At 34.6% G+C, this 16,063-nt stretch overlaps 1 protein-coding gene across 2 annotated transcripts in view; it reads right to left on the reverse strand.

Moving 5' to 3' along the window:
• LOC150100027 (protein disulfide-isomerase A4-like) overlaps positions 1–16,063 on the reverse strand; it is a 193,690-nt gene that overhangs the window by 68,600 nt on the left and 109,027 nt on the right. For both annotated transcript variants that reach the window (XM_090403155.1, XM_090403156.1), the window contains one exon: positions 12,279–12,434. In XM_090403155.1, coding sequence (XP_090259281.1) covers positions 12,279–12,434 — 156 coding nt within the window. The remainder of the gene's footprint in view (positions 1–12,278; positions 12,435–16,063) is intronic.

The raw sequence follows: 16,063 nt of genomic DNA on the forward strand, positions 1-16,063 counted from the left end.
ATTCATTTTCCTACATCACAATTTATCACAAATTCATTCTGATTATTGAATTCATAATTATTTTCTATATTTCACAATTTAAAATAACTTACAATAATATTTTTATTTGATGAAATAAGTGCAATATTGTTTTTTAAACTTGGTAATGAAGATACAAAAATAGTTACAGTTAGGTAATAAATTAACAGAAGAAACTGAAATAAATCAGGATGTCATACAGGGATGTAGTTTATCTCCACCTCTATTCAATATATATACTGATCAGACTATTAAAATATGGAAAACAAGAATAAAACAAGGTATCCTGTTAACCAGAAGAACTGTTATCAATACAATGCAGTATGCAGATGATCAGATTATATTAGAAGACAATGAAGATGACCTTCAAAAATCAGTTTCTGAATTAAACAAAATAAGCCAACAATGCGATTATATTATGGATCCATTTAAAGGTCGAGATCATGTTAGATCAAAACCAGTTATAGAAAATAAATAAAAGACCAATGATGCAGTTTAATTATTTAGGCTGCATAATAACATATTTAAAAGATAAAGATATAGATGAAAAAATAAAGAAATTCAGAAAATCTGTGAAACAATTAAAAAAAAAACACTGAATAAAAAAAAAAGATGAGAAACTCAACTAAAATTTTACAAAGTAATGGCCACTCCCACTCTCTTACATGGTTCAGAAACATGAAAGGTAAAAATGAAAGATGAAAGTCAAGCTGCAGAGATGAGATTTTTAAGAACAATTAAACAATGTGCAAAATTGAACCATACAAGAAATGAAGACATCAGAAAATAACTAGATATTTATAACAAAAATGAAAAGATCAAGGAATATAGAGAGAAATGGAAAACATCTATCTAGGATGGAAAGATATAGACGAAAAGGAAAAAGAAGACCAGTGACAAGATGGAACAGGCAAATGCATAATCCTTAAAGAGAAGAAGAAATACAATGTTCTCTATGAAATTAAATTATAGTCTTATTATATAGAAATAGAGGATATTATGGATCCATGTATGTTTTATAGTCAAATTTAGAAAGAAAGGGAAGTTTTGAAAATTTACCAGCAAACTTATGCTAACAAGAGTGAAATTGGAGTTGCCTTGGCTGCATTATTTAAACTCTACCCATAACCCACATATTTACCTTTTATTAATGAACTTATTAATGAGTATGTTTCAGAACACCAGGCTTCAAATTGACCAAGTTAAAATTACAAGTGTAAGTGAAGACAAATGCTCATTCAACGATGCATCTAAGCTATGTCAGAAAGATAAATTCAACATAAGTGAGCTCTAGGCTGATGTATAATAAAATATTAAACTATAGCACTAAGAAGCTTATATTTATCTTACATCTATGTTATAAGAGACAATATTACAGATTCATCTATATTTTATAGCAAAATGTTGAAATAAGCAAAAGTAAGAAATGTAGAAAAATTTTCTTACTTTCAAAAAATTACTATTAAGCTTATGAGAAGATTCTATTCTTATAAATTCTCTGCTAATTTTTCAAAACTTTTATGTATTATTTTCTGCATTTGGCAATAAAATATGGATGAATCCATAATATCCTCCATTACAATATCTCACTTATTTCAAATTGAAGCATCTCAACTCTATACTTAAAAATTTGAAAGTTATTATATTTAGGGAAAGCAAAATTTTATTTTCCCTTTTTATCAAAGAAGATTCTAAATATCTTCATTTTGGCAATGTAAAATAAACAAAAATAGGATATAGTAAAGATACACGCTTATTTCATAGCCACACACATACACAATTATTCAATGCATGAAATATCAATTGATCTGTTTATTTTACAATGCCAAAATGAATACATTTATGCTCTTTGATAATTACTCTTAAGCACCGACTGCTGTTCCCTTATGAAAAATACAATTCTCTGAAAAATGAGGACTCGTTATTTTAAAGTTTCATTCTGATCTCCGACAAAACTGAAACAGTTGTCAGGTCAGTGAAACCTTAATCAAAAGAATTAATAAAAGGCGAATATATGGGTGCCTTGGCAGTGTGCATGTCTCTCTCTCTCACTCTCTTTTCTTTTTAAGTAAGGCAAGCTAAGACAACTTCAATGCCAAAGATTGTATTTTCATAAGCTCTCTGGTCAGTGTTTGAAACTTCCAAGTTTATATATATATTAATTTATTTATTTTCATGAGGTCACATGATTAGGTGAAGTATTATTACACATTTTTTTAATCTTTCTTTATTCTGCAATTTGGCTGAAGTGCTGAATATTTGGCTGAAGCATAATTAAATTTAAAACCTTACAAATGTTTCAAACAAAATATACCCTCATTAAAATTTTTATTAAAAAAATTTTTAATGTGTTTTTTTTTTATTTTTTGAAAACATTTGTTTATAAAATTTACATTTGTTTATAAAATTTAATTATTATGTTTCGGACAAATATTTGGTACTTCGGCCAAATCTCACTTCAGTGCATCCCTAGTCTATGTACTATATTTAATACCTAGTCTATGTGTAATTAGAGTAATTAATTGGAGATAATTAGAATGATACTTCATAATGAAAAATGCATCTCCTTCCACAGACACTATGTTGCCTGCATGCAAGCAAAACAATTTTATTTTCACAGAGTAACTAAATACATTTGCTGTAACATCCTATTTCAAATTTTTGTTTGCATAAAACACATGGTAACAACTGTTTATAATGCAGTGAAAATACTTCAGGCACAAACTTTGTTTGTGCCTCAAGTATTTTCAGGACAGGGCAACTCGTATATAGATGTTAATGACTTCACATTGGTTGCCTTAGTATCCCATAATGCAAAACACATCTCCTTACGGACATGTATAATGCTATGCATTATGGGAAGGGTCACTACCCAGATCAGTTTTGACCTTTATTGAGGTCTCATCAGTGGGAGACAGACACAGAAGTGATATCAAGGTTGAAGTAATGCAGAAGTCATATTTCCATATACAAGTAGCCAAAAGGAGTAACACATTATTATTATAATTTTATTATAGTATTTTAGTACCCTCAGTCCATCCTCATATTCAATGTTGTACAGTCCTGACATCATTTTTGTTATCCGTCTCTACATCTGCTCAAAGGTTGTTCATCCCCTTCAAATCCTGATGACCAGATCTGAATACAGAAATCCAGATGTGGTCTGACCAAAGCTTTATACAATGGGACCAGCACATTTTTATCTCTCATGGTCAATGTTCTCCTCAACATTGCACAGTTCTCTGAGATGTCTTCACAACCTCTGCAGTATGTCCTTATAAGTTCCAATCTCTATCCACAATCGCTCCTAGATCCCTTGCTTCCTATGTTTCTTCCAGTATAATTCCAATAAGTGAGAAGCATCCCATCTGTGGATCCCAAATTTTAAAACCTTACAATGAGCTGTATTAAACGGACATCCTTATTAATTTCCCACCTTTCCAGCTTATTCAAATCCTCTTGAAGAGCCAAAACATCAGCACAATTACTAACAACCTTTCCAAGCTTCACATCGTCTGCAAACAACTGAACATCTCCCTGTGGTCCTGTGACAATATCATTGACATAAACTGAACAACAATGGTCCCAGGACTGAATCCTGTGGAACTCTGCTTGTAACCTTTCTACTCTCTGATACTCATACACAACTTTCTGATATCTATCAGAGAGAGAGAGCCAATCACCAATCCACTAATCTGATATTCACACCGATATGATGCAGCTTAAAAATCAACTTGTCACATGGCAAACCTGAGGTATCTGATGATGGACCATGCCTTACTTCATGTAATATACATCTGTTATATTATCTGTAGAGTGGTTTCTCCCTTTCCTTCTTTCTTTTCTTCTTGCTCCTTCTCCCTAATGCTATTAGAGTATTAGAGCTACTTTGCTATTGCATTTTGTCTTATGCAGTGGGAGTGTGCCTCACCTAGTAGGCAGAAGTTCCAACCCACCTGGCCAACATGGGATGAATTGCAGCAAAACTTCCCAGATATGTGGAAATGGCCTCTGCAACCCTACTAATTTTTTCTTGCAGTGACTTCATTCCAAAATGCTAATATGGTTGTGCCTTATAATACATCTCATTCTGCATTGGTTGTCACACAGAATAATCAGAGTTATGATCAGGCTTAGGCAGAGAGTCCTGTTCAAGAAGTATATTACAGTCTCCAACAAAAGTCAGTGATATTCTGAATGAGGAATATGGAAAGTATAGGATTAATCTTAGAGGATGAATTTTACATAGGCAAATGGAATGTAAGGGTCCACAGATGGGTACTCTTGATATTGTCTGTAAAGAGATGGAGAGGTATAAAATTCACATCATGGGAATTACAGAGACCAGATGGAATGGAGAAGGTCACTTCAAAAGACAGGATGGTAAACTAGTTGTTTATTCAGGAGGTGACTCAAAACATCATGGTAGCTGTGATACTGAAGACAGCCCAGACAAGAACTCTTCTTGGTTATAATCTTAAAGTTATGTCTTAAGTCTAACCTTCTTGGTTAGACTTAAGGCACATCCTACAAATGTGTCAACTGTGGTAGTTTATGTAGCCCACACAGATAGACCTGATGAAGAGAGTGAGGAATTCTATGAAAACTTAGATTGTTCTGGACTGCTTACCAAGAAGAGATGTACTTTACATCTTAGAGGACTTTAATACAAAAATGGTTAAGAGTTAAACCTGAGCAATACCTGCTTCCAGAAATACCCACGATGGACCTATACTTGAACATCTAACCATGATGGACCTATATTTGGACATCTAACATTGATAGGTCAAGGCATCAGATTGATTACATCCTGGCTCTCTAGTAGCAGAAGACAAGCATCTCTGATGTGCATACTTGTCCTGGAGCAGACTATGGCACAGACCATCAGCTAGTAAGAATCAAAGTAAGACTATGACTCTGAAACTTTCCATGTCAGGCATGTCTCACTAGACTGGATGTCAGAGTAATTCTTAGTTGGCTCACAACTAAGAATTACATAGTTGGCTCACAACCAAAGAAACATCAACTCAGTTAGATGATTTTTTTGGAGACTAGTGAGGAAAACACTAGAAATGCTTTGGGAAGGAGTCAAGGTTATAATACAAGATACAGCCGAGAAGTATCTTGGCCAAATAAGAAGGCTAAGAGACCCATGGATATCAGATTCAGCATGGGATATAATCGAAAGGCAGCTGGAGAAACAAAGAGACACAAGGATTGAAGAATATAAGGGATTACATAGAGAAATCAAAAGAGCCATCAGGCAGAACAAGGAAAAGAGTATGGAGCAGAAACGGAAATCAAAAACATATGGAAAGACTGCTGTGTGGAACTGTACAACAGAGAAAATAAAGAAAATTTGGAGGAACCCTCTAACCAGGAAAATTCTGATTTGGAACCTCCTCCACTTAGGCATGAGGTTGAAAGAGCAGTTAAACAGCTTAAAAGCAATAAGGCCTCAGGTGTGGATGGAATCTTAGCAGTTAAGGCTATGGGGGATGGAGGTATATGAGTGTTTCATAGACCGATTACAAGGATATGGAAGAGGATCACAGTCTAGAGACTGGAAGAATTCCTCTATCTCTTATCCTTAATCTCTTATGCGAGCAAGATTCTACTAAGATCATTCTGAAGAGGATTGAGGCCAAAGTCAAAGCAGAGATGCCTGATGAACAAACAGGTTTTAGTAAAGGTAAGGGTATTATTATTATTATTATTACATAACACCTCCAGGAAGTCCAAAGCCTCATTGAGGGAGGGCACCTACTCTACAACCCTCCGTCTCCACCAAACGCAACTACCTTCATCATCCACACCAATGCCATCTACAGTTGACCACCACCACCAGTATTTTCAGAGACAATCACAAACATTCGAATCCATGGGTTCGAATCCATGCCCATGGCAGGATTCGAACCCGCAGCCTTTTGTCTGGAGAGCGGATACGCTAACCACTCAGCCAACCAGGCCAGTAATTTGTTTCATAGACTACTTTAAAGCTTTTGACTGTGTTCAGCATGTGAAACTGTGGGAAGTAATGAAAAGAATTCCTCAACATACTATAAGGTTGATAGCTAACTTGCACAGTGAGTAAGAAGCCATGGTAAGAACAGGTGTTGGATTAAATGATTGGCTTAAGGTTGGAAATTGAGTTAGGCAAGGAGATGATACAGTAGTCCTTTTCATTTTGTCATCTTTGAAGAATGACAAAGAAGAACTAGGAGGAATTCTTGACAAAGTTAACGAGATCAGTAAAAGAGACAGAGGACTTCAGCTCAATCCTAGCCAAACAAAGATTATGGTTCTCAAAGGAAATACAGACAGGGAAGCTCCTGAGAAACAAGTGTATCTTAATGGAGAAAGAACTGAGGAAGTCAGCAAGTTCGAGTACCTGGGATCAATTATTAATGTGAAGAACTGTTGTTCAGAAGATGTCATAAGAAGATTAGGAATGACTAAAACAACAGTCAGAGACTTATCTAAAATCTAGAAGAATGGATCTATCTCCATGGGAACAAGGTTGAGGATTGTGGATGTAGCTTTTTTTCCAACAGCCAATTATGGATGTGAGCCTTGACACCTAAAGAAGTCTGATATTAAAAGGATAACTGCATTTGAGATGTGGTGTTATCATACACTATCATACACTGAAAGGAGAACAAATGGATGGGTGCTAGAAAGGATCAGTAGAACTTTAAGACTCCTTAAAGGATACTGAGAGAAGAAAGTTGAAATAATTTGTACACATTAAAAGGATGGAAGGAGAGCCTCTTAAAACAGTAATAGAAGGTAAAGTTCTTGGAAAAAGAAGAAAGGGTAGACCATCAATGAGATGGATGGATGGATGGTGTGTCTGGAGTGATTGATCTTCAGATAGTTGAAGCCTCCAGAAAAGCATACAACAGGGACACATGGCAAGGACTAGTGTGGCACATCACCGAGAATTTGCGTGACCATAAGGCATCAGCTGATGTCCAATGAACAAATGGATGGATGTGGAACCCTGTCAAATGCCTTGGAAAAATCAAAAAAATTACAGTGTATGCCTTACCCCCCATCCACTGCTCTTGTTACTCTAATTGTAAAAGTAACCATATTGCTAAAACAATAGCATCATTTAGCAAATCCATGCTGGCCTGCACAAATAATGTAACCCTCATCTGCGCAATTCAGTATACAAGTTCTTACATCTTGCTAAAATTTTAACAACTACAGAATAAATACAACAGATACAAGAATTGAATTATATCAAATTTGCTTTTATGAAAAATGACTAATGAATCTTTTATTAAGAAAACCTTTAACAGCTTTAAGCAACCAGTCTCTAGATCTTGTGAAGATATCACTCAAATTCCACTCCCTTATATTAAAGGATTTCTGAAACATACAGCTTAAAGTTCTAAAACCTCTTAATATTGTAGTATCCTTTTGTCCTGTCAGGAAGATTTCTACCTTCTTTTCCTCGCCTAAGACAAGCTTTCTCCATTCAACCTTCCAGGTGTCTATTAGAACCCATGCTCCTGTGGTTTGTCTTACTTTGGACAATCTACCAAATGTGCAGCCGTCTGTCATAAAAATATAAATCTTACATCAAGTACCATAAACCAGAACAGTCTGGCCTAGCAGAACATGACATTTTAACTAAACACAGAGTTTAGTGGATGGAAGAAAACTAAGTTTTTACACAGAAGTAGATTCCTTATAGAGATCTTGTGAGACCTTTCTACACCAACCAAACTTAAAGAGATTTGATGGCCTTTGGATATCACCTTTATGGGAAATATTATATAATTTTGATGCAAATTCCTGATTAGTATATTATTGTAATTTTTTTTAAATACTTGGGAATTTTACCAACCGTATATTATCCTATTAACGCTATAGTGTGCTTTTTGAAATGATTCTTTTATTGTAATTTTATATTGTGTTCCATTATTACTGTTGTGAGGAAGCATATGATACGTAGACAAAAATTTTACAGATAATAAATTTATTTCACATAAGTATCCATCTTTAATTTTCTATGTATGTCAACTTATGTACCTATTTATTTATTTAATCATATGGCATGAATAACAAAACATGCAGTACAATACACTGTCATTTTAAAAACATATAAAATTAAAAGTAATTTTAAAAACCAATAAAATTAGAAGGTTACATCCATATTGGTCAAATAGTTCATAGCTTCGGGTGTAGCACTTAAAAAGTCCAATTTGTCTCCTGAATATGCTCTAAGATAACACTGGGCACAATATGGTCCAAAGTTTGTCTTTGAGCTCCACAATCACAATGTGAGGATGGTCCCCATTTAAAAAGCATGTCTACACATACACCATGACCAGTTCATATTCTATTAAGCTGAGTCCAGGATTTGCATGGGAGGTGTAAGCAAACATCAAAACTTTCTTGTAATTTGTTGAGAGAAAATTTTGTGATATCATCTGTCTGGCTCTCCCACTGTTCTTGCCACTTTTGCTTCAGGTTGAAGTTAGATTATAATAGTAGTTGGATCAATTGTAGTGGTGGATGTCTCAATTGCAATCGTCGTACACTTAAGTCTAGGAGATCTAAGTGTATTGGTAGGGCTGTGTTCTCCAAGATTTCTCTTGTACTCCTGTAAGAGAGCTTTAGTCCTGTGCAGACTTGGTGGAACAATGTTGCTAAGAGATGGAAGCCAGTGTGTGGGGTGTTGATTTAATTGTGCCAGATATCAGTCTCATTGTGTTATTTAGTTGATTATCAACAGGTTTAACACGTGTGCTATTTAGCCACACTGGTGAGCAATATTTGGCAAAAGAGAAAACTAGACCAAGAGCTGTAACCGTAGATTATCGGCTGTTGCTCCCCGTGTCATGCCTATTAGTTTTTGTATTATGTTGATATGGGTTCTTAACTTAGCAGAAATGTTTGTTAGGTGTTGCTTGTAACAGAGCATGCAGTCCAGGGTCACGCCCAAGTACTTTGGAAACTTATTGTGTCATAATAAACATCCCTCAAACCAGATATGCAAAGTGACATCTGCAATGTGATTATTAAGGTGAAAACTTGATATTTCTGATTTGTCTGAATTGAGCTGGAGACTCCATTTCTTGTAATATTCGCCTATTGTTTTCAGATCTTTTGTAAGTACCTCTTCAGCCTGACTCATGTTTTTGTGTCAAATGGAAATTACAGTGTCATCAGCATAACAGAACTTGTGTGAGATGGTAGCGGGCAAGTCATATGTGTATAGGATATAAAGTAAGGGCGCCAATACTGATCCTTGTGGAAAACCATTATTAAGTTTTCGTTGTCTGGACATTTTATTTCCTAATATAACTTTAAAGAAACATTCTGTGAGCATGGAGGAAATTAAGTGTGCAGTCCATTTACATCGGACAATGCTAAGAAATTTGTATATAAGACCTTCATACCATACTGTATCATAGGCTGCTGTTAGGTCCAAGAAGACAGCTGATGTTTTTTCTTGCTTCTAGAATCCAGCTTCTATATATGAATGTTAAAATGAGCACTTGATCACAGCAACCATGTTTTTCTCTAAAACTAGCTTGTTCAATCAGGACATGCTGCATGATTTGGTATTGGCAATCTGTTGTACAGAAGGCTTTCTAACATTTTATAGGTGCAACTCAATAAATATGTACCTATATTAAAGCAGTATGCACAGCATGGTTTTGAAAAGCACAGGTTTCACTATAGCACAGTTTATAATTTTTAACAATTAAAATTTTTTTTTATAGTAGTAAGGTACTGACTGCACTGCATTACAAACACTATAACTCTACTAAAACAGCACTATAGTAATTTAGCACGCCATAGTAACAACTGTATCAATGCACACTTTCGTATTATTTTAGCTTCAGTGCAGCTAAATCGTGGTCGCTTTACAAAATTTTTTTTATTACATATGAGTAGCCTTATATACACAATTATGAGTGGAAAGAGGAAACACAATGAAGATTATGAACTTTAACAAAATGTAAATAGTTAACATTAGAACAAAAAGGTGTTGCTAAAAAATAGTACATCACCAAGGAATTAAAGATTCCTTAATTAATTATACTAAAAATTAAAGATGCCAAGAAATTATATTCTTGGTTTAATCCTTTATCCAAGTGTAAGTAAAACAAAGTTTTGTGTATGAAGTAACCTTATGACAGGGCAACTCATATACAGAGGCAAATGACTTCACATCACTTGCATTAGTATTCACATAATGCAAAACACATATCCTTATGGATATGTATAATGCTAGGCATTATGGGAAGGGTCACTACCCAGACTGGTTTCGAACTTTATTGAAATCTCATCAGGAAGAAAAATTTAGATCGAAACTGGTCTGGGTAGTGACCCTTCCCATAATGCACAGCATTATATATGTCCTTAAGGATATGTGCTTTGCATTATGGGATACCAAGGCAAGTGATGTGAAATCATTAGCCTTTATATATGAGTTGCCCAGTCGTGAAATTACTTCATGCACAAATTTTGTTTGCTTACACTTGGATAAAGGATTAAACCAAGAATATAATTTCTTGGTATCTTTTAATTTAAAGATTCATTAGTATGTATACTAATTAAGTCAGGAAAAATCAAATCTAAAAATTGTTAAACATAGAAGTTCTGCAATGGATAATATGGAATGTCTTTTAATGATATGGACTAAAGACTGCAATCAGAAACAAATGACATTAAGTCAGATGATAATTCAAGCTAAAAAACAAGTCTCTATAAGGCAACAGAGAAGAAAATGTATATGAAGGGGAAAACTTTTTAAGGCAAGTCGTGGCTGGTTTTATAACTTTAAAAAGCATATAACGCTCCATAATGTTCAAATTGGTGATGGAAGTTTTTTTCACTTGGCCATGCTACCGATTACACATTTGGTTTAATCCTCTATCGAAGTGTAAGCAAACAAACTTTGTGCCTGAAATATTTTCAGGACTGGGGCAACTCGTGGAAAAGTTCTGATCACTTGCCTTAGTATCCCATAATGCAAAGCACATATCCTTATGGGTATGTATAATGCTATGCATTATGGAAAGGATCACTACCCAGATCACTTTCTACCTTTATTGAGGTCTCATCAGTGGGAGCTAGACCCAGAGGTGGTGATACTAAGGTGGAAGTAATGCAAAAGTCATATCACTATATACTAGTTGCCAAAAGGTCTCAACACCTTATTATTAAAATTCTCTGGATTAGAGATAGTTGATGGAAGTTTTTTTCACTTGGCCATGCTACCAATTACACATTTGGTTTAATCCTCTATCCAAGTGTAAGCAAACAAAGTTTGCGCCTTTACTTATGACACAGATCCTAACACTGAACGAAGCATTAAAGTTCAGAAAGCATTGCAAAATGTTACAAAGATATGCATTTAGAGAAAAATTAAGAAAAACCTGTGTAAACTACATTGTTTAAATAGTTTTTCAAAATAAAAACTCGTGTTCAATTATCAATGATAATAATGTTTACTAGTTTTTTTATTTTATTCCAATCTTTTGTACTTATTAATTAGTATTTCTGGTAAGCTTGAAGTTACAAATACTGTGTCCGTTTGGAACATATTACACCATAACACATAATAACATTTTAAATAGTATGGTTTTGCACAGCACAGAACTTTTGACAATTTTTCCAAATTAAAACTCATGTTCAGTTATCAACAATAAAAATCTTTACCACTTTTTCATTTTATTTTAATCCTTTTTAATTTTTCTATGATCATTAAGTAGTCTTTCTGGTGACTTTGCAGTAAGCAAATGATGACTAATTATTATTATTTTTTACCAATACTGTATATGTTTGTAATTTTACACTATTATGGAATATTACACTATAACACAATGTTTTAAACAGTGCAGTTTTGCACAGCATGGAAAACGTTTTCAGTACCTATTAACTGTGTTTAAAAAGCAATTTTTTTAACACTACATGTTAAAATATCTTCAAAGTGTTAAATTATAACATCATACTAAGTAGAAAATTATTCTTGATGTTCTCTACTAAACAAACAAAGAATACCTCTAAGGAATTCTTGTGAAGTAACTTAACTTTTTTCATTATTTTCAGTATTTATAATAATAGCCTATTCAGATTTCTTATTAGTCATGTTAAATATATAAAATTAGCTACCTGCTTACAAAGTTCCAGGACTCCACTAGGTCACATAGCAGTTTAATATCTGAGCAGGCACACTGAGATAAATTTCATTCATTACAAAAAATAAACAAATAAAATAAAAAAATAATTACCTGCTTCCAGATATTCTTTGAAAAATGCCTCATTAGCATCCTTAAAAAAACCAACAATTGTAGGATCTGACCTGCTCAACGCATTTCGAAGAGCTTTAGCTGAGGTCACTTCTGAACTGGCAGGGGCAGCTTGCTCTTTCATATATGTTACAATTCCTAAAATGAAAAAAAAAAAAAAAAAATTAAAATTAAAATGAAGAGTGAAATTAAAATATCATTAATCAATGCTAAGAATAATATGAAAATGAGTGAATGAATTATAAAAAATAAGTGCATTTTCTATCCAACTCAGCAAGCTTTTGAAAGACAAACTGAAAAGTTTCTGAGAGTATAATCAAATTAACGTCCGGATAAATCTGGATATGATTCTGTAATACCTATTGAATAACATGGATAAGAAGTGCAAGTTGGTCTCACTATTTCATCCACCTTGGCCGGTAGCGAGATTAAGCAATCAATGAGATTTAAGCAATTTCTCTCCCTCCATCCCATCAGTGATGTGAGGAACCTTTATCTGGTCTCTTTCAACTAAAGGTGAGTTAACTGGTCTCATGGAGGGAGGGTCCCCCCCTCCATATGAGGTCCCATGAACACATATGGCTACAGTCATAAAATATACTATGGCAAGGAAGGCAATGGAAAACCACCTTGCTCATAATCATTTCCCTAGCATGGTAGCATATGATAAATGCACGTAAACACAAGAAATTATAACCAACTAAGGAGATTACTGGATTTGGTCCCATGACTGCTAGATGGGAAAGATATCACAGTGCATAGGAAATACAGATAGTTTCCACTTTTACGAATTATCATTCAGTCTTATGTCAAGTATCCTTAAAACAGCAAATGGTAGCATATAGCTACCCCCACCAGCCATATGGCTGAGGGAATACGACAGGACAGAGGCTTTTATTAGCCACATCTGGTGTGAGGTGGAGTATAACAGAATCAAATACATGGTGGGATGTTGTTACAGACCTAGTGGATCAGCTGCTGGTAATGATGAAATGCACTAATGAATGAACCTAATGGGCATTAAATGAGTAATTATCATGTGACTTTAACTGCCTGAATAGTGATTGGGTAGCAATGAAACAGCATGAAACAAATGAAGCCAGACTGAGCTGTTGTGAGACAATTTCCTCAAGCAGCATGTAACAGAAGGAACTCAAGAGGTCAAAGCATGACAGATCCAATTATAGCTTCAGAGGGGGATTTCAGTTAATGATGTCACTGTTCTGCCTCCAGTTAGTAATAGCAATGATGTACTGATCTGCAAATTAGCCAAATATATGAATATTCCATTCAGAGAAGGTTATGTGCATAACTATAAAGCAGGAAACTATAACCAACTAAGGAGATTACTGGATTTGGTCCCATGACTGCTAGATGGGAAAGATATCACAGTGCATAAGAAATACAGATAGTTCCCACTTTTACGAATTAATCAGTTCCTGGCGACCATTCATAAATCAGGAGTTTATTTGCCATAGAAATAATTCTATAAGTGAGAGTTACGTCTGTAAGAAGGAATATATAAAACGAATATTAAATGATAAGAAAAAACCTTACTGGACAAAGATTTACATATTTAAAAAATAACATAAGAAAAGTTTTAAATTAAAAAATATTCTTTGAAAAAAAAATAGTTCATTGCTATATCACCGGGTGAATAGTAGAAGAAGGTAGTAGAAGATATATTAGGAAACTTCAAAAAAAGCTCAAGCTTTTTTTGAGATGCTTAAATGCTTGTTGTAGGCCTTTTAAAGTGAAAAACCAAGTTGGAGCTTCATATTAGTCATCTTCTTTATCTTTTTCTTCTTCGTTTGTTTCATGTTTCTCTAATTCGAGGAGATCATTGGATGAGAGTTCCACTGTCTGAGACTGAAGCAGATAAACAACACCTTCCGAAACTTCCATTTGCAGCTGGTTAGCCACAATGTTTCATGTTCTTCTAATTCAAGGAGATCAATGGATGAGAGTTCCACTGTCTAAGACTGAAGCAGATAATTATCATCACCTTCCGAAACTTCCATTTGCAGCTGGTTAGCCACAACTAAGATCGCTTGAGTTTCAGAATTCCCAATCTTTTTTGGGTCTTCAAAGCCTTCGAAATTATTATTAAACTGAGAGCAAAGTTTATGCCATGCTCCTTTCATAGTTTTTCGGAAACTTTTTTTTCTCTAACGTATTTGATTTTCTTTGTTTCTTTTGCTCATTTTCTGTTTTTGCACACAATTGTTGGAAAAGTGAAAGGGTTATAGTTAAAAATAAAAAATCAGGTGTAATTGAAGAAAACTATGAATAACACACTCACATCGCCAAGGTTCGTGGTGACTGAGGCTCGTTCTAACTGATCATTATGTCATTACAAGCTGAATTCCCCGTACACGTCCCTAAATGCCTTCACCATGTACAATTTAAAATAAAAATTTTGATCCAAAAATTCGTAAAGCAGGAATTTGTAAAGTGAGAACTACCTGTATTAAAAAATACCTTAATAATGCAAAATTGGAATGTGTCCTGAGCATTTGAAAAAATAAATAGGTTAGGAGTGAAACAGATATGTAATCTTATTAAGTATGAGATTCTTAAGAAATAGATGATGTGGAAGGAATACTGTGTGCATAAGAATGATGTCAGTTATGAACCTGACAAGCAGGCCAGAATAGTTACAAATACTGTACAGAAATATAAGTCTGAGTATGAAAGAAAATGGCATGGAAGGCTAAAGACAAATCCAAAAGAATATATTGGCAGGATTATGCTAGAAGAAACTGATCAGGCTAGAGATTGATCTTGGCATTGCAGTAAATAGGAAGTTGAATTACAGTGGTCATATAGAAAATATTGCACATACAGCCCAGAGGATAAATGCACTGTTGCAAGGAGGAAGAAGTCATTTTGCTTCTTTACAAGGCTTGATACAATCTGACCTGGACTATTGTGTGCAGTTCTGGTCTCCAGGTTTTTGAGGTGATGCAAAGGAGAATGTTAGATAATACTGGAGCTGTGGAATGATTATGAGAACAGATTAAGAATGTGTGGACTGCAGATACTCGCAACCAGGAGAAAGGAGTGATATAATAGGAACCAAAAAACTTCTGAAAGAGCCATACAGGATACCATTTTGTGGAATTTTTAATTTTATGGAGAGTAGGGAGAGGATGACAGGACCTCCATGAAAGTTGAATGAATGAATGAAATCAAGAAAGGGATGGGAGCTAGATTTCTCTCATAGAGTGGTCTGAAATTGGAATGGTTTACCTTTGCAGGTGGTGAGTGCAAGTAGCGTGAATGATGTGGCCTCACTCAATGAGTCTCTGGTAGTAATAATTCAAACAACACACCACTATATAATTGATGTTAGATTCCACCTCACACCAAATGGCTTCAAATTCACTGCCACATGAAATCCTGTTACTAGTAGTACAATCATAGGTCTCAACACTAACTGGATTCAAGTCATCCAGTATCATTAGCATCAAGCCCCCCTCCTCTCCTATCCTCTCTAACCTTTCTAAAAATACTGCACCCCCTTTATACTTAATACCAGTTAGTATGTCTGATTCTGATTGCCAGGGCTCACTAATGCCCAATCTAAGGTCCTAATATACTGACCAAGGCAAGAAACTGTACCTTTTCGTTACTCACTGACTGATTTTGTGCTTTGTTGTTGTTTCTTATTTTGCTGCTTAATTTTCCTTTCCTCCCTATGTTCATTCAAATGCCTCTCAACTTTCTGTAATCCCTGTGTCATCTCTCTGATAATTTGCTTTAAT

The sequence above is a fragment of the Typopeltis vanoorti genome, chromosome 13 (genome assembly GCF_054136105.1).
Source record: "Typopeltis vanoorti isolate ZY-2024b chromosome 13, IOZ_Tvanoo_1.0, whole genome shotgun sequence".
Taxonomy (NCBI): domain Eukaryota; kingdom Metazoa; phylum Arthropoda; class Arachnida; order Uropygi; family Thelyphonidae; genus Typopeltis; species Typopeltis vanoorti.